The 19,540-nt window shown below is 43.0% G+C and overlaps 1 protein-coding gene across 3 annotated transcripts in view; it reads right to left on the bottom strand.

Moving 5' to 3' along the window:
- The window catches only part of FRMD4B (FERM domain containing 4B), a 343,633-nt gene that overhangs the window by 71,103 nt on the left and 252,990 nt on the right, over window positions 1–19,540 (bottom strand). For all 3 annotated transcript variants that reach the window (XM_077451878.1, XM_077451877.1, XM_077451879.1), the window contains exons 8-9: window positions 2,986–3,069; window positions 2,093–2,158 (exon numbers count right to left, since the gene is read on the bottom strand). In XM_077451878.1, coding sequence (XP_077308004.1) covers window positions 2,093–2,158; window positions 2,986–3,069 — 150 coding nt within the window. The remainder of the gene's footprint in view (window positions 1–2,092; window positions 2,159–2,985; window positions 3,070–19,540) is intronic.

Below are 19,540 nucleotides of genomic sequence, written 5' to 3'. Positions count from 1 at the left end.
ATAAATAATACACTTGTTTTATAAGAAGCACTGCCCCTTACGTAAATTAGGGAAAAAAAATAAAAAATAAAAAAAAAAAGAAGAAGAGAGCTTGTGTTCTAGCCAGTCCAAAGTGACCCAGGTTTACATGACGGCTTTTGGATTTTAACCACAGCAACACGATGTTACAACCTAACCGCTGAGACATTAGGACCCTTGTATGTTCTAGGATAAGTCAAAAGTAGAAGAAGTTTGTTATATACACAAATGTAAAAACCGCAAGGGGAAAAATATCTTGATATTGTGCACCACGGGTGCAAGTGAAGGTTAGACTGTTACTATTGTAACAGGATTGTAAAGTCATTTTATTTATTTTTTTTAATTAACAAACTTACCTCCACTGTGCAGCTTGTTTTGCACAAAGTGACCCCGAACCTGCTCTTCTGGGGTCCCTCGGCGGCTGTCTCTGCTTCCTACCGCAGGTACTTCTCACATTCATGCGAGCTCCCGCACATGGTGAGAAGCACCTATGGGTGTGCTCCTGTGATACAGCCGGCGGCTATAACTGCTCGCTGTATCACACGGGCCTGCCCCCCGGCGCGCCACGTCATTGGATGTGATTGACAGCAGCGCGAGCCAATGGCTGCGCTGCTTTCAATCCATCCACTCCAGCCAATCAGTGGCCAGGTTGAGTGGCGAAGAGGACGTCGGGGGCGAGCGCGGGACTTTCAAGGGGTCAGGTATGTAAAAAACGGGGGGACTGGGGTCCCCGGCACTGTGAGATGTTTTTTCACCTTAATGCATAGAATGCATTAAGGTGAAAAAACATTTACCTTTACAACCCCTTTAACTATAAATTCGTGATCTCCAAACTGTGGCCCTTTGCTTGCCTTTACTTGGCTCTTGGGGCCATCTTTCTCCTACTGTTTCCTCCTATTGACACCAGTGATGAGAAAGGATTTCTTCGATTGACACCAAAGACGGGGCACCATTCCTTCTACTGACACCAAAGACGGGGCACCATTCCTTCTACTGACACCAAAGACGGGGCACCATTCCTTCTACTGACACCAAAGACGGGGCACCATTCCTTCTACTGACACCAAAGACGGGGCACCATTCCTTCTACTGACACCAAAGACGGGGCACCATTCCTTCTACTGACACCAAAGACGGGGCACCATTCCTTCTACTGACACCAAAGATGGGGCACCATTCCTTCTACTGACACCAAAGATGGGGCACTATTCTTCCTACTGACACTAATGGTAGGGTACTGGGCCTCCCATGAACACCAATGATAGAGCACTATTCCTCCCAGTGTTACTAATGATGGGGTATTATGCCTCTGCCTACTAACCACAACCAATATTCTAGCTCCCCTAAAGTCTAAAAGACATTAAACTGGCCCTTTGTTTAGAAAGTTTGGAGACCCTCGCTATAAAAAAGGTAGCTATTAAAATAGAGTCCCTGTCCCAATGATGCTTTTTTTTTTTTGCACCTGAAAAGGACAGGAGGGGAAATATCCCAATGGTGACAATGGGTCATACAAATCTGACAGAAGTTCTAAACCTTTTCCATTCTAGGCAAAGAAACAATTTTTTAACTTTGGATATAGTAAAAGAAAAAGGGTTATTCTCTGCAATGGGAACACAGAAAACAGTTTTCTCGTTATGCCAATATAGAGCAGGGGTCCCCAAACTTTCTAAACAATAGGGCCAGTTTACCATCTTTCAGACTTTAGGGGGGCCAGTATGTTGCCATTGGGAGAAGAAAGTGTCCCGGCATCAGTGGGAGTAAACAATGTTCCATCTTTGGTGTCAATAAGAGAAATTTTGCCCCATCATTGGTGTCATTGAGAAGAATTGTGCCCAATCGTTGGCGTCATTGGGAGGAATTGTGCTCCATCATTAGGTCCCATCGTTGGGATCATTGGGAGGAATTGTGCCCCTTTGTTGGTGTCCGTGGAGGGGAATTGTGCTCTATTGCTGGTGTCAGTGGATGAAGTAGTGCCCCAAGGGCATAACTAATCTCCAGGCCACTGCAGTGTAGTTCTGCTCTAATATATTAGACATACAGTATATAAAAAGAAAATTGTTCATAAAAATCTTACCGGACTATTGCCTGTCCTCTGGTGACTCCTTTTAGTTTTTTGAAATGTTCAATCACTCGATCTTCGCTAGAAGTGAAACACAGGGGAAATTTTTACTTAAAGCCCACCTATTGTCATAATGAAAAATTATATACCGTATATTAATTTCCACATCGTACTTAAATTATTTAAAGCCTTTTTTTCAGCGGGGACGTGGGGGAACGCAGTTCCGGCACCCCCAGCACTGTGTACTGTGTGTAATGGCAAGGGGTGCTGTGGTGGGCTGAAGGGTCTATTAATGCTGGCTGCTGGGTGATCTATTGTTGCTGGAGCAGATCTATTCTTAAATGGCGGTCTATTGTTGCTGGGGAGGTCTATTGTTGCTGGTGGGGGGATCTATTGTTGCTGGGGGTCAATTATTGCTGGAAGAGATCTACTATATGTAAACTTCTGATTAGGGTCATTTGGGTAGTTTCTGTTGCCATTATGATTTAAAAAGGGTTGATTGAAAATAAATGGCTTCAGCCAAACACTAACCATAAGTGAAAAAAGTTGTCTTATTCATATTCTCTGAAAAATGGCCAAGAAATCATTAATTCTGCCAGGGTATGTAAACTTATGAGCACAACTGTAGCTACATTAAAACAGATTTTCTGGAAGTAAAATATGGACTGAAATATCTTCTCTGAAGAAAATACTGCTCTGGGTTCCCTTGGGTGCCAACCACACGTCATGTGGTCATCTGATCACTGCTGAAGGAAAGGATTAACAAGTTTTACCTTTGCTTGTCCTTGACAGCTTAAAAGCACACAAAATGCCTATTCCTTCAAGCATATGACCAGTACTGTAACGTCATCCCATTAAATATAAATTTGTATGTATAAGTACATCAAGTTCTGGTCTTAATAGCATACCAGTAGGTAAGTGAGGGGTGTTCCTGCAGAGTTCTGGTGGGAAGAGCTGGCAAAACCTTCAGATCTTTTCGTGCATTTTCATCACTGCAAAACATAAAAGCATTGTTAGTCATTCCTAGTAGGGGATGAACTACTTAGCAGCACGAAGTATTGTTCATTTACACCACGCGCTCACGTTTCAAGGCAGGTCGCTCTCAAGTGACAAAGTATACAATGAAAAGGTGGGATATGGACACCTCTGCCTGCCGAACGCAGCAAACGCTGCATAGAAACTTAGAACTAGAAAACAAAAAAAAGTTTTAACCCTTTAGCTGCTATGGGACATAAAATATGAGTGAAAGCGATAGCAATGTGCTGGAGAAGTTTGGGAGTGTTTTTTTTTTTTTACAGTGAATGTGAACCAAGCAACATTTATTACAGACCCCAGTTCCATTTACATGGTGGTAAAACCCCCTTTCAAGGAATGCCTCAGATGTTCTCCCAATACCATTGCGTGCATCACCATCTTACCTTCCTCTCACATTGGGGGACATTTACTAAAACTGGAGCACACAGAATCTGGTGCGGCTGTGCATAATAACCATTCAGCTTCTAACTTCAGCTAGTTCAGTTAGGTTGGGTTCACACTGGTACGACAAACGCACAAGTCGCACGACGTGTATAAATGAATGGTTCCCTATGAGAGCGGTCCTAACTGGTTCGACTTTGAACAAGGTTCCTGCACTACTTTGGTCTGACTTTGATCCGACTTCAGCCCATTGAATCTCATTGAAGTCGGATCAAAGTCTTAACTGATCCAACTTTGGCATGTAACTTGTGCTCTGATGATCTTGAAGGGGAACCAAATGCCACAAAAATAATAATAATAAAAAATAAAAAAACACCACACCACACCACACACAGCATAGAGTCCCCTTCCAAGCTTCCGTCTGGTATGGATTTTAAGGGGAACGCCCACTACAAAAAAGTTGGGTCCCTCCCAAAATCCATGTCGGACTCTTATTCCGAGCACGCAGCCCGGCAGGTCAGGAAAGGGGGTTGGGACAAGCGAGCGCCACCCCCTCCTGAATCATACCAGGCCACATGCCCTCAACATGGGGCGGGGCCTCTGGATGACGTCACCGGATAGCCATGCCATATGGTTATATAAGCAATGGCAAACGGCGGCCCTAACATTACATAGGGAATGCGTGTCGGGTGAAAATCAGAGGGAGAAGACAGCGGAGAGAGGAGAACCGGTAAACGGAGGAAGAAGAAATCGGAAGGAGAAGAGACATTGGAGCTGCTTTAATAAATTATTTTATCAAAAACCTGTGTACTGCTTTTATTTTTGATACTTGTTTAGGTGAATAGGTAGGGGTACAATGTACCCCATACTCATTCTCATAGGGTGGGGGGGCTGGGATCTGGCCCCCCCTTTGTTAAAACCCTACTACAAGGAACATTGAAATGACCGCAAGCCCTTCTTGACCATGGTAGACGCATTTCACCATAGCCTCCTGGCGGGAGAGTCTGTTGGCTGAAAATGATATTTTGAGGCCAGTCACTGTGCCCCTCTTCCCCACAGAGGAAAACCAGTGATTGGGATACCTGTGCAATTCTGCCCCCTGCTTATGAAAAGCACATGTATGTACAAAAATAATGTTAGAAATATTGTCCAGTGGACAGATAATGGGCAAAGTTGGTGGCCGCCGAATGTCTCATTGCTAAACATATAGAATTTTTTTTTTTTTTTAAATATATCAAATTCCAAGAACAAAAATTAAATGCAATATATTACAGCTTGCTAGACCTTCGGTGTGATGGCCTCATTTCTTTTTTTTTCCATGCCTTCATTGTCACCTGGAGATCCTGCCAGTAACATACTTCCTGTCCTAGGATGACAACACTGTACCTATGGAGGAGCAGTGCTCTTACCCTTAGCTACTCTCTTGATTTGGACTACAAACACCTCCATCTCTTCTCATTTACATGACACAGGACATGTTCTGTAGTTCCCAAAATCAAAACGAAGAAAGCCGTTACCGTTTCAGATTTCAGTTCAGAGCACAGGAAGTTACAAGAACACTAGATTTCTGGCAAGATCAGCATGTATTTTTGATAAAAATGTTCCAAGCCTGGAAAACGAATGCAGCAGACCACATCTAAGGACATTTGCCCCATTTTCAGCCACCTCCAGACATCAATAAAGCAGATAAAGCTTTATTTTTCTGTACTATTTATAATGTTTCCCAGACAATACCAGCAGTGCTTTATTTCCTGCTACCAAATAGGGAAATCGTTGGCCCTGATAAGAAGACGTGTAAATCTGGTTTTACAAAGGAAATATTCCTACAGTGTGAAAACGTACGTGTGTGTATTTTCTGATATACTTTGAAGATGATACGGAGTTTATTTTAGTTGGGTGCCGTCTGGCAGTTAGTTTATTAAAGTTCTCTAACCATGGTTTTGGTTGTGGAATTTAAAGAATGTTAAAGATCACTTTCCTACATTGGTGCAACCCAATAAATCTTGCCTCTGGCCAACATTGCCAGGCAGAAAATCAGGGGCATTCAAATGATACGACCATGGCAGCCAGAAGAGAATGAAAATAGATTTCCTAGAACCTTGAAAATGCAATCTTCTCCAAAGTAGGCCATGTGTAAAAAAGGACTTATAGGAACACTAAAATTCTATTCAAATATGTATTTTTAGTTTCAAAATTCTCTCCATTCACTCTCAGCCTCCTCAAAATTCCTTTTTTTTATTGCTGTGATTTGACTTACTGTTAGAAGGTGACTACGTTTGTTCTCCATGGTCCCACTGTATGTCAGAACGTAGCCACCCTCTTGTTCACTCCCAAGATGGACTATGGACTAAAGCACATGTGTCAAACACAAGCCCATGGGCCAAATCTGGACCTCCGGGCCATTTCATGTGGCCCCCAGACCCCTTCTGCAGCTGCGGCACCTCATTGCTGATACAAGGTGAGTGTAGAGACAGAGGACGACAGAACTCCTCCTAGAGATCCTGCACCTCACTGTGCAGCCACAGCACCTGGTGACCCCCTGGTCTCAGCATTCAGCAGCACATTCGAGCCCTCCTATGGCTCTCCTTCAGACTCTACACTTTCTGCTTCCCATCTCAGCCCCAGATTCTTCCCAACAGCAGCACATAAGGTGGGGGGGGGGGTGCAATGTGATATAAAGCAGGATGGGGGGCACTTTACTTGCAATAATGGGGAGAGGGGGGACGGCATCCAGTCTTACAGATATACAACTTTTTTTTTGTTTTTAGAATGACCATAATGCTGATGCGGCACACGATGAAATGGAGTTTGACACCCCTGGACTAAAGGATTTGTAGTGTGCATAGAGCAGTGTACATGACTGACATGTACTGCTCATTCCAAACACAGTGAGTGGGAAAAGGAGAGGCTGGGGAGCTCAGAGGACAACAAAAGGAAGCAGAAAAGCACAGCAAGAAACTTCATAAAAAAAAAATATATATATGTAATATATATATATATATATATATATATATATATATATATATATATAAATATATAAATAAATATAGATTGCAGGGCCAATAAAGTGATATTAAACTCTCATTTCATTATGTTTTTTTTTTTTTTTTTTAATGTATGCTCTATATCCACAACATAAATCGACAAGTCTATCCTGTTATTTCTATGATATTTCTTTATATCAGATATTTTTTTGTCTTTATTGGGGTCACGTCCACCGGTCTCCTTTTCTTTGAGCCCCCTATCCAGTGCCGATCCCATGGGGGCACATGTGTATATGCCCCCAGGTTTAGGTCGACATACTGGCATCCCAACACTGGCTGTGCCCACACGCACGATGAACCTGGGAATCAGAAGAAGAAAAAAAAATGCGCAAAAAAAGCTCCACATTCACATGAAAACGCTTTACGCTCAAGTGTCAATCCAGGCTAAAAAACTTAAAGATGCTCATCCATGCAGGGTTCCTTATATTATAAGCACCTAGAGGGGACTTGGTGAATCTATTTGTCCCGCATGTTGGTAGGCAATCAAACTCAAACAGAGCAGCATGGCCTCCGTGCTTAATAGCTTAGCAGCTCGTCAAACATGCTGTAATCTTTTAAACACAGACAGTAAATCAGTACTACGGTCATAAAATGGTGTATACGGCTTTGGAACATTTTAAGATGCTGAAATTGAGAAGTTTGGATCCAATACTATTGATAACAAAACACAACTGGTGCAAATTTGTTATTTTATACTTCTTTACAATCATTACAGTTATATGCACAATTCCAATTTGTGAAAAGGTCCCCAAAAATGTTAAAGGTTTTTCCACTGCTGGTTCAGGTCAGTTCCCTACGCCTATATAGTCCCTGTTGATCTCTTGTCTACCAAGGTACGTTTATAAATGTCCTGGTAGAAGAAGCAGAAGAAGAAGCAGAAGAAGACTACTATAAAATTTAGATCAAGAAATTGATGTTCCTGAACTCCCCATAACTAATGAACGCTTCCAGGTTAAGAGAGATCATTCCCAGGTTAATGTAACCGGGGCAGTGGCTAAACAAGCACTAAACGTGCTTGATTAGCTGCAGTGGAGGGTAGAGGAGAAATTGGGGGTCTAACAGACCTCTGATTTCTCCATAAATAGGACCTTCCCATGCTATCACATAGAGGGCTTGTTAGCAATAAAAAGTTAAAGCGGAGCTCCACCCTAAAGTGGAGCTTCCGCTCATTGGAACCCTCCCCCCCTCCGGCAACACAATTGGCACCTTTCAGGGGGGAGGGGGGTGCAGGTACCTGTACAGTACAGGTATCTGCACCCACTTCCGGCATAGGATGTCCGCAGAATCTACGCCCCTTTCCGCAGGTCCCCCGCTGTCTGCTGGGAAACACATGGATCCCAGAGACAGCGGGGACCATCCTTATTGCGCAGCGCGACTCGCGCATGCACCCGAGAGCCGATCGAGCTGGGAGGGTAAGTGTCCTTATTTTAAAAGTCAGCAGCTGCAGTATTTGTAGCTGCTGGCTTTAAAAAAAAAATAAAATAAAAAACGGCGGAACTCCCGCTATATATATATATATATATATATATATATATATATATATATATATATATATATATATATATATATATATATATATATATATATATATATATATATATATATATATATATCACACACACACACACTGTGTTCTATTCTAAAGAAGGGCGCTATCAACTTAGCCCAAAACTGTTAATATTGAACACAAAATTTTAGGGGAAAAAAAATTGTATGTCGGTTTTCTACATAAAATTTTAAGTGCAGCAATCCTTAATTCTTTACATTATATAAGCACCCCCGCACCACTATACACACACCTCAATGCAAATGCGCACGAAAACAAACATTTCTCCACACAAGCGGGGCTTTCTAAAGGTCATCATTTATGAGCAATTCTAAATTGATAACATATAAAGGCTTTAATTTTTCACAATTTTTCACAATTTTTCACAATTTCAAGGGCTCAAGCTATTTTAAGGCTTGGCATGTTTGGCATCTACTGAATGCAACCCCTTTTTTGATTTACCAAAATTCATATTATAGTGTATTTTTTTTCCTGGAAATATGTCACAAATAGGCGTGCGCACAGGATGTGCCGGGTGTGCCTGGGCACACCCTAATCACCCCGCTTGTATTAGCATTATCCAGGGGTGGCACCAGGTAGGTGGGTGGTTGGGGTGCCAGTGTAAATACCCCCATTATATTAAAGGCTAGGTTCAACTGTAGGAACATATTACACCTATACTTCTGATGTAAGGTAATAGGCTCCCAATCAACTGTCTCCCACCATCAGAGCCTCCTCCCTGTGACAGCAGGTGGCGTTCATGTGTGTTTGAGCGTTGGGGTGCATACCCTAATGCAATATGGTGGAACATAAAAAAAAATATATATATTGAAATTACCATCATTTTATTCTACAGAGCCTTGTCTTTCAGAAAATATATAGTAGTTTTGGGGGTTTAAGATAATTTCACAGCCAAAAAAAAAAAAATACATTTATATATACAATATATCTATCAATCAGATTTTAACGTGTGCAAAAATAAAAAATAAAAAAAATTGCACCAGTAGACAAGTGTTTGTTTGTTTAGGGACTGTCATGGATAAATGATGTTTATTAAAAAGCGGAGATGCATTCACTATCCATGACCTCACTGCAGAGATTAGGCTACAATATCAACAAGGGTTCCTAGAAGGAGACAGCAGTCGGTGTTTATTTTGCTGGGCCTCATATGCAAGTGACAAAAATTCTAACACATGTTCTAAGGGGAGACAAGATGCCCCATTGTAAGGGAAGCTTCCCCTGCTATTTTTGTCAGGGAATTTGTTTTATTATGTTTGTCTTGTCCACACAGGAGCCAGACTGAGATTTCACGGCCTGCTGGTTACCCAGAACAACGCTCCCCCACTAGGCCAGCATGCGCTGACACCACAGATTGGACCTCATTAAGCAGCATTTGTCACCAGGCCACCAAACCTCCTTCTCTGCCCGCTGTACTACATATCAGATTATTGGACTTCCTGAGACATAATTTATGGTGATGAAAACTGACTGGACCAATATAAACTTGGTTAAAGCTATATTTTTTTGGTATGTAGATTTAATGCAATACAATTTAAATGAATACAGCATTGTCTTTGCCTGGTACTTTAAAGGTGGGATTTTTAATTCCTCTTGTACCTCTCCAACACAACCTTAAAGTAGAACTATAGGCAAAACATTCCCCCCCATTTTTGATAGAGTAAGGGAGGGTTATAACCTCTGTCCATTTCATTTTTACCATCTGAGTCCCACAGATCTCTCTTCACTTCCTGTCCCATAGCCAAAACAGGAAGTGAGGGAATCACTGGTTGTTACCAGGGTCAGCAGAACTAATGTCCCCATTGGTAGATTTTCCCTCTACTAAAATGTTGCCATTCTTTCACTTTTGATGAGAATGGTAAACAGCACAAATAGACAGTGTGGAGCTCCCTATTAGAGTGGGGAAGGGCTAGAACCCCTTCTGTTTTTTACTGCTATCTGGAGTTCACAATTTTTTTTCCATACTTCCTGTATGACGACATTAGCTTTACCAAGAATATTCTTATAACTACCAACACTATTTTCCTGGCACTAATGCCTATTGTATTAGCCCATAACCAAGGGGTACTCACTCTGCCCCTCGGTGTCAGGGGTAGCCTCACTGACCAAAAGATACATTAGGAGATTTTCAAGCTGCTGGATAGATTTTCTTAAATGGGCCAATGAGGTTTTCAGCACCCAAAGCACAGCCTGAGGATATAGAATATAAAAAAAAAAAAAAAAATAATTAGAGATAGATATATATATATATATATATATATATATATATATATCTATCTCTCATAATAAATCTGCCATGAATATTACCTTGGTTTTCATAGCAATAATCAATGTAACAATTACTTCTATTTAGTGATTTCAGCAGCTAACTAGTACATGGCTTCTCTAAGAAGGTGGTTAATACAAGGCACACTGAGGCCATACAGCAGAGAAGGGCATGCTTTATCCTGAGGACAAGTCAATATTAGTACAGTATACACAGGACACACCTCTCAAACTAACCCACAACTTATCTAGCCATAGGTGGTAAATAAATGGTGAATCTATCAAAAAGACCTGTCACTGGTAAAATGCTCTCAGCAAATTTGACAGCAGAATCACAAAATAGCACTACATATTGAAAAATAGAGCAACCGGGGTTCTTTATCCACACTGGTCAACAAATCTGTATTGTGCATATTATTAATATCATGCTTTACTGTATCCAAGGCCAAAACTGAGGGGGGTAAAATCCCTGCCAGGTTTGCTAGGACATGTATATCAGAAGCACTGGATTTGACTTCAGTTTTTTCTTTTTTTTTGTTGGTTGAAGAAAGTCAATCAAGTTAATATGGAATGCAAGACCTTTAGAGAGACCACTCAAGAAGAGGGTGCCCCTTATATAGTGGACCCGAAGTTTAAGATCCAGTTGTAAAACGTCTAATAAAAGTGCCGGATCAAAAATCCAGGATTCGAAAATCTTTCAATATTGGTAGTGTTCGCTCACCATGGAACAGCCAAAGGGGTCTCAGACACTCTCTCAGTCATCATGCTGTATCTTCACTCAATTTGCTTTTAGTACTTGTATGTATAGAATACAGAGCAGTTTTGGTAGAAGCTGCAGAGCCTTCTGGAATACAACCTCCTAATACCACAAATACTGTTCTTTAGTATACAGTGCCTTGCGAAAGTATTCGGCCCTCTTGAACTTTTCAACCTTTTGCCACATTTCAGGCTTCAAACATAAAGATATAAAATTTAAATTTTTTGTGAAGAATCACCAAGTGGGACACAATTGTGAAATGGAACGAAATCTATTTGATATTTTAAACTTTTTTAGCAAATAAAAAACTAAAAAGTGGTGCGTGCAAAATTATGCACGCACCACCACAGAGACTGAAGTATCACCGTCAGAGTTCTAGGCCTTTATTTTTTTTTAATAGGTCTTTATTGCTGTCCATGTTCCCAATAGAGGACTCATCCTCCATTTCTCCTGGTGACCACTGACACTGGGACTGGACTGAAGTAATGAGAACTTTTTGGAGGTGCCACCAGAAGAAGACCAAGGAAAGAAAGGACATGAGGAAATCTCCCCAGTGGGGACACAGCAATAAAAATCTTTTGAAGGTGCCACCAGAAGAGGACTAAGGACACAAAGGGAAATCTCACCAGTGGAGACACCGACAGCAATAAAAGTCTTTTGAGGTGCCACCAGAAGAGGCGCAAGGAAGCCAAGTACACAAAGGGAAATTTCTCCAGTGGGGACACAAACAGCAATAAAACCCAAAGAGATGACCCGACCCTTCCCTAGTCCATCTAAAGCCATGAAGACCATTTAAATTGGAGTTGGGCTTTAGGACTATATAACAGAGAATGAAGCATCACCGTCAGAGTTCTAGGCCTCAAACATAAGTGCGTGTGAAGAAAAAGGTTTCGCACATCCTACAGTAGCAGTAAATGATTTAGCCACCTCACATTAGAACTTAATGGTCTCATTTAGAAACTTTTATCTACTTAGTGTCAGCTAATTATACATTATTGCGGGTGGGTCTCAGTCTCAGGAAACAGAAGGCATTGCACTTGTAACTCCATTAGCACAAAATGCGATTCTCAGTGACAGAATTTACTGACATTTCAGAATAAAAGGGTTTAATGACTGCTATTCCCAGCAGGAATGCCAACAGTGCTCTCAGCAAACACTATATTCAGTTTATCTTCTGTCCTAAACCACAGCAACCAACCAGCAACAAGCTCGCTCTCCAGACAGAAATACACTTTGGGAGCTCTTACCAAAATGTAACCATTTTCTTATACAGCAGGTACAGGAGAATTTCTGCAGTCTCACAAGGGTTTTCAGAGATACTAGTGCAACTTGTCATGCCACTTTGTGTCCAAAGTGACATGACAAGTCATAGCCCATTGATTTCAATGGAACCCGTTCCAATCAATGCGATTTACAGTCGTAAAGACTTTGAAAAGGTTCCTGCACTATTTTAATGCAACTTTCTTGTGACTGGAGTGCCAGAGAGTGTAAAGTTGCATGAAAGTCGCATCAAGATCACACTCCAAAGTTGCACTCAGAGTCTAAATGGGATTTCTGCATCATATTAAATTGTTGAGTTTGCATATCCAATGACAATGTGGGAATTGTGATGGCATACCTACCAACTTTCTGACACAGGAAAATGGACTCAGTGGGGTCGATTTACCGAAACTGGAGAGTGTAAGATCTGGTGCACCTCTGCATAGAAACCAATCAGCTTCCAGGTTTTTTTTTTGTCAAAGCTTAACTGAACAATCTGAAGTTAGAAGCCAATTGGCTACCATGACCAGCTGCACCAGATTCTCAGTGCACCCGTTTTAGTAAATCTCCTCTCATAACAGAAAAGTATGTAGGCAAAGGACACATCCCCAATTACAAAGACCATGAACAATTCATGTGAAAAAAGATTTAATTCCACAATTGCTTTTTTTTTTTTTTTTTTTTTTTTTTTTTTTTTTAAATACCACTAAATTTCCTACATACTGACTTTTCAAAACAAATGCAATAATTTATAGGCCGACTAACTTTATAGTTAAAGCTAACCCCGCACAGATATAAAAGACAAAAAAAATGAATGCATCTTTGTAATATTTAATACATAAATACATGTATTTAGTAAATGTGTAGCACCCTAATGTTTAGGCAGGGTTGCTCCTAAATTTACCTGCCAGGTGTATTTGCCTTGGCCAATTGTGAGGAATCAATCGATTTCTCCCCAAGTTTGGCCTTGTTGCACTTTTCCCTTCTACCACTAGCTGGCTCAGTAATTGGTGGTACTAGATATGAGAAGGGCAATGCAAGGTCAGGTTATGGGTATATGGGGTATCTCAGCCAATGGGCAGAGATTTTCTTGGGTACTTTAGCCTGCTGGGAGAGCCTATTTATTTGGACGAGGTCAGGTGATCGGGGTTCTGTGCCACCTGGACGGCTGTCTGGGTGGACGCGTGTTGTGCTGCCTGGGCTGCTAGGCCAGAGATTGGGCCTATCCGGGCACATCTGGCTGCTAGGCTGTCTGAGGGCCTATCCAGAAGCGAAAGAGCAGCACAGGGTTAGGATTGCGGCTTGCAGTTCAACCATAAGTGAGGGTTCTGCTGGCCGGAGAACCTGACGTGGTCAGAGGTAGAGGGGAAGCTGTCACCACTAAGGGACCATCCACCTTTTTATACCGGAGACCACTGAGTAGCTGAAGCAAGTACCAGAGAGCAGCATTCTCACTAACCGGGTACCATGAAGAATCGGGAAACTTCAGCAGGTATCAAGCCAGGGACCCAGCTAGTGGAGGCGACGCCTGCAGAGCAGCCTTGTGTGTCAAGCCAGGGACCGAGCAGTCCAGCATGGGTGAAGCTTCAGAGGTATCTTGAGTGCCAAGCTAGGGACCCAGCAGAGAGTTGGGGGTGACGCTTGAGGAAGATACCACCGTGAAGAATGAAAGAGCTCAAGGGATTCAGTGGCAGTGAATCAAGTCTAGTGAGAGAGACTGGGAGCTCAGTGGGCTGAAGAACTAGAAGAAGTGATTGTAGTGGAAGTGAAGGAACTGTTAAAGACTGTTGCCATAGGAGACAGCATTCCTACACACGCACATGTGGAGTCTTGCTGGATGCCATTCCCTGCATGGCTGTCTACCTGTAGAAAGTCTCAGAGTCTGCCAATTAACATTGCAACTACCTAAGGGTGCTCTGGCCCTAACCCTCTCTCTCAAAGTTCTGTTTAAGAGAAATAAAATCTCTTTGCATTCAAGAAGTGTCTGGTGCCCATGAATCCAACTTGCATTACACCCACTATGCCTCAAAACCCACTTTATATGGAAGCATGTCTGCAGTTCTTGGCTCTAAAAAGGTTCTCATTAGACTAGAGGAGGCCTGAGAACTTGCTATAAATGCAAGCAATGGAAAATACCTGAATTTGACCTGGTATCAGCCTCTTGCTGTCCCGAAACAACAGACTAGGAGAGGGGAAAGTAGCACACAAAGCCAATCAGTTTATGCGCTGACAAGAAGCATGCGGACAGGAGGAGAAAGTAAAGTGACTGAGCAATGAGCTCACCCCCATGCTGCTTCTCCATTTACTGTCCAATCACAGGCTGGGGTGGGTCCTGAACAACCTGGGCTCAGAGGAAGTGAGTTAAATGATGCTGGCCATCAGACTGAAGACATCTCTGGACTAAAAGGTGAAAATTGCAGCAAAAGATGGGTTTATTTTTACCTTTCAATTGACCACTACGTATTATCTTAACATTTTTGGCTGGAGTTCTGCTTCATTTAATACAATTTGTTTACATCACTTTGCACATGCTTGGATGGAAATTAGCAACGCTTTACCACATTTACTAAGCTCTGGGGAAAATGAGCTCAACTGCACTTGCAAAGTACACAGTCTATTTTCCTTTAGTAACCCCCCCCCCCCCCATTTTGTCTGGTAACAAGTGGTGGTGAAGAGACAGGTACACTTTAATACAAATGTTGTCATTTCTCCCGACCCCGGGTTTACCGCACCTACTCTACATCTGATAAGCAGCCAGAAGCAACGTCTGGTTTCATTTTTTTTCCTGGGATTTACCATGAGCCGAGCCAAGATTATTCACGGTCAGCTTGATATCTAGTGGAAACCGTGAGTAGACTGTTATTGCTACACTCCTGCTTCTTCCTGAGAATACAAAGAACAGCTTAGCTACATTAGCGCGACTCCCTTTGTCCCTCCCCGCAGTGCAGGCGCAGCCCAGCTTGTTATTACTGTGTGCTGTTTTAGTGAAGGAAAACAGGGAGCCAGCGATAATATAACAGTGTCTGGTTTTAGGAAGGCCGATTGAGGAGTGATAAAAATTAATGTCAGTTTGTATTGTCAGCAAAGCCAGATCCTGGCCTAAAACAAGTGTCAGCCTTCCATGTGACCCCCTCTAACAAGTCATTCCCAGGGTGGTCTTCAACTTTCACTGGATAGACCGCTACCCCATCATATGCGGAGCCGACTGTGCGGCGTCTGCAAGACTCAAAATTTGAGAAGCATAAAAAGGTTCAAGGTAGTCTACTTAAGTGTTCTTAAGCTGCGGCCTGGTGGCTACATACGGCCCTTTGGTCTTTGTTGTGTGGCCCTCAGACCGGAGCAGTCAGAAGACAAAGTGGGGTCACCGATTTTTAATAAGGCTGTAATGGCAGAGATTTCTAGCAGTCTTATGTGACATGTCTCCTGTCCGACTGTCCACTTCAGCATGCCACCTGTGTCCAAGCACATCTCCAGCATGTGGTCACTGACCATCTCCTGCAAAATGTCTGATAGTCTTCTGTATGCCAAATAGAATGTCCACAGATAAGGCTCCATACACATCAGTTGACCCCCATTGCTCTAAGAAGGTGCTGCAGGCACAGGTTGACCCCGTGGCTCTAAATGTGTCACAAGTACAGGTTGACCCCCATTGCTCTAAGGGTGCAACAGGCACAGGTTGACTTCTATTGCTCTAAAAGTGGCGCTGGCACAGGTTGACCCTAATTGCACTAAAGGTGCCACAGGCACAGGTTGACCCCCATTGCTCTAAAAGTGCCGCTGGCACAGGTTGACCATTAAAACTGCCACTATCACAGGTTGACACCGATTGATCTAAGGCAGGGGTCTCAAACTGGTGGCCCTCCAGCTGTTGCGAAACTACATGTCCCACGAGGCATTGCAAGGCTGACAGTTACAAGCATGACTTCCACAGGCAAAGGCATGATGGGACTTGTAGTTTTGCAACAGCTGCCCAGTTTGAGACCCCTGCTCTAAGGGTTCCACAGGCACAGATTGACCCCCATTGCTCCAAGGGTGCCGCAGGAAATATTTGTGACCCAAAAACATTTATCTATATGACAATTTTCAATACTGCATCACAATGATTTCAATCTAATAATGTCTCGAATATGTATCTCAAAGCATAGATTTCAGTATTTGGCAGATGCTGGGGCGTTTACTGCCTGTCAGTTTCCTTTGGCACTTGTTTGGCCCTAAAAACCCCACCAACCAAAAGGATAAAGTGAGATATTATATAGTGAAGTAGGCTGTAATGGCAGGGATCTTTATTTGAAATTTGATTTTATTTAAAAGCCAAGAGATTTTTCATTTACAGAGAATATAACAGGAGGAGCTGGAACACACAAAGGTGGGCAGGAATATCCAAATCTCCGAAGGTGAACAGGAACAGATCTGAGAATTATGGCAAGGGGGGATTTCATTGTTGGAGCTTCCAAGACATATGAGAAGTCAGGGGCTGATTCAGCCCACCAGGTTCCATCTAAAACTAGAACTTACCTTTTTGGATAGACTCAGACTTTAAAGCAAACCTGTCTTGATGCATAAAGGGGTGCAAGTCCTTTTAACAAATGTCTTATGTGAATACTTTTGTGTTTTGTGAAAGAACACAAGCATGCTGCCTCCCCCTCCCCTCTGCATCCCAAAATGCAGTGCCCGGTACCTGAGCAAGCCTCGTCAAGAGGCCCATGTACTCCCAAATTGGGATGTCTATGCTCAGACCAAAGTAGGTATGTTCATAAAAAGGAGGTTCAGAGGCTTCAACAGCCTGCAGTCAATGCCGGCATCTAATGGTCCTTGCTGATGTGCCATAAGGTTAAGTCAGTAAGCTTAGGGCAATGACGGGTTTGCTTCAAGTCAGCAGTTTACAAAGAACGGTCAGCATTCTTTATATAGCCACGCATAGGGGATTAAATACTACAATGGACCAAATCCTGCAACGGGCTGAATTCATTCTACTACAGAATTCTGAATTAATTCCTACTTCAAAGCCCTTCCGAGACCTTTTAGTGCATTATATATTACAATGATTAGCCAATTTATTACAAGACCAGGACAAGCTATGCTGGAAAGCCAGTGCTTAAAATTCCTTATACTCCTTTATTAAAACTGAAAGAAATATTTAAAAAGCAGTTTCTGGAAGCACATAACAATTCTCTGCGTCTTTCCTAATCAAAGGGCTTTTGGTTGAGATTGTTTTTTGAATAGCTTGGGTAAGGCTTAGAACCCGTGGCAGGCTGCTATTGTTGTTTGTGCCCCCAAACTGACATCATAGGGCACCATTCCTACCAATGATGGGGTACCATTCCACCCCCACCCAATGACATGATGGGGCACCATTGCTCCCGCCGGCACCCGTGATGGGGCACCATTGCTCCCACCGACACCCGTGACGGGGCAACATTGCCCCCACCGACACCCGTGACGGGGCAACATTGCCCCCACCGACACCCGTGACGGGGCAACATTGCCCCCACCGACACCCGTGACGGGGCAACATTGCCCCCACCGGCACCAATGACAGGGCACCATTCCTCTCACTGGCACCAATTGCAGGGCACCATTCCTCTCACTGGCACCAATTGCAGGACACCATTCCTCTCACTGGCACCAATGGCAGGGCACCATTCCTCTCACTGGCACCAATGGCAGGGCATGGTTTACTCCCACTGATAACAGGGCGTTTTCTGAACCCACTGGCCACAATCTGGCCTCTCTAAAGCCTGAGTAACAGTTAACTGGCCCTTAGTTTAGAATGTTTGGAGACCCCCCCGATTTATATCATCCCTGGTGTATCAAAACAAATGGTTTTCATGGCTAACAGTATATTTATCTTCTAAAGCAGTTGCAGCCTGAGTAGCCCGAGCATGTCCCCTGCCAGTATTCTTTGTAGAGAAGCAGTGATCTCTCTGCAGAGGTCCAACACATCCCTTAGAAAGACTGATTGGAGAGCTTTAGCTCTGACTAAACAGGGGATGTGTTGGGCCTCTGCAGCGAGATCGCAGCTTCCCCACAGAGAGCAAGGTTCCTTCTCTACAGCATGCTGACAGCAGACAGGTTTCTCTACAGGCTGTGGCTTATTTTTAGAAAAGAGAGAGACTGCAAGGCTTTGCACACCTTTTGTTTTAATGAACTTGGAATGTATTTAGTTCAACACCTTTACAAAACACTTCTGTTTTTCACCATTCAGGTAGACGACCTCTTCTGCATATAACGTAATGGGATTAATCCTCCAGTTGTTACTGGTGTCTGTGTTTGGGTATAATTATAACCCATATGAAATCGATCGTGGCCACGAGATGCAGGCGTAAGAACAAGGCTTGTGTTTACATTTTCAGCAGACGTCTGTTCTTGTAACGCTGGGGCTGCATCTGTTCCAACAGGTTGCACTTCTATGTGGTTATTAAAATCTTCCTCACTTTGGCAGATTCTGGCAGATGAAAGCTCCAGCGCCACTGGCAAAACCACTTAGAGAAACAATTCTGTTTTCATTTTCCCTGCTGGGTCACGTGAGATAAAATTCTGGCACAACAATTCACAAGGAAAACAAACAGCCTCAGCCTATAATACTCCAAGGGTTCCGGTCCTTCTACATTCAACAATCAGCTATTAAAGTACTGTACTGAAGGAAATCTGCAGTCGGTGAGTGTGGAAAATGCTGGATGCCTGGCAGCCTCTGGCTACAATCCTTCTAGAGTCAGGCGGAAAAAAACATTGCTTCTACAGGAGTTTTGTGCTGTTCCTGTAAAAGCAACTAAATTTTATTCTGTGTGTCCATGCACATTAGGACGTTTACAGTAAAGGTGCAACGGATCAAAAAAACTCACGGATCAGAGTAACGGATCGGATAATTTTTCAGATCAGCAAATAATTGAATTTGCAAAAACCTGTGAAAATTCCACCACCATATAGTCCCCACTGTAATATCCACAATCTCCCCCACTGTAATATTGGCCAAGTATGGCTGGGTATTACAGAGTATGGGCATGGTATGGCAGAGTATTGTCACAGAGCAGCGCTGTAGGCACTACAGATCCAGCCCACTTCGCTGCTGCCATCCGATCTCTCCCCTCCACTGTACAGATCAGTACACAGAGGGGAGCGAGGAACCGGAGTCATGGACGCCGGTTTGTTTACAAGTG

Source organism: Lithobates pipiens, unplaced genomic scaffold (genome assembly GCF_037356315.1).
Source record: "Lithobates pipiens isolate NorthernLeopardFrog02 unplaced genomic scaffold, aLitPip1_a1.2 Scaffold_23, whole genome shotgun sequence".
In the NCBI taxonomy this organism is placed as follows: Eukaryota; Metazoa; Chordata; class Amphibia; order Anura; family Ranidae; genus Lithobates; species Lithobates pipiens.
This window is presented reverse-complemented; position numbering and strand designations above follow the sequence as displayed.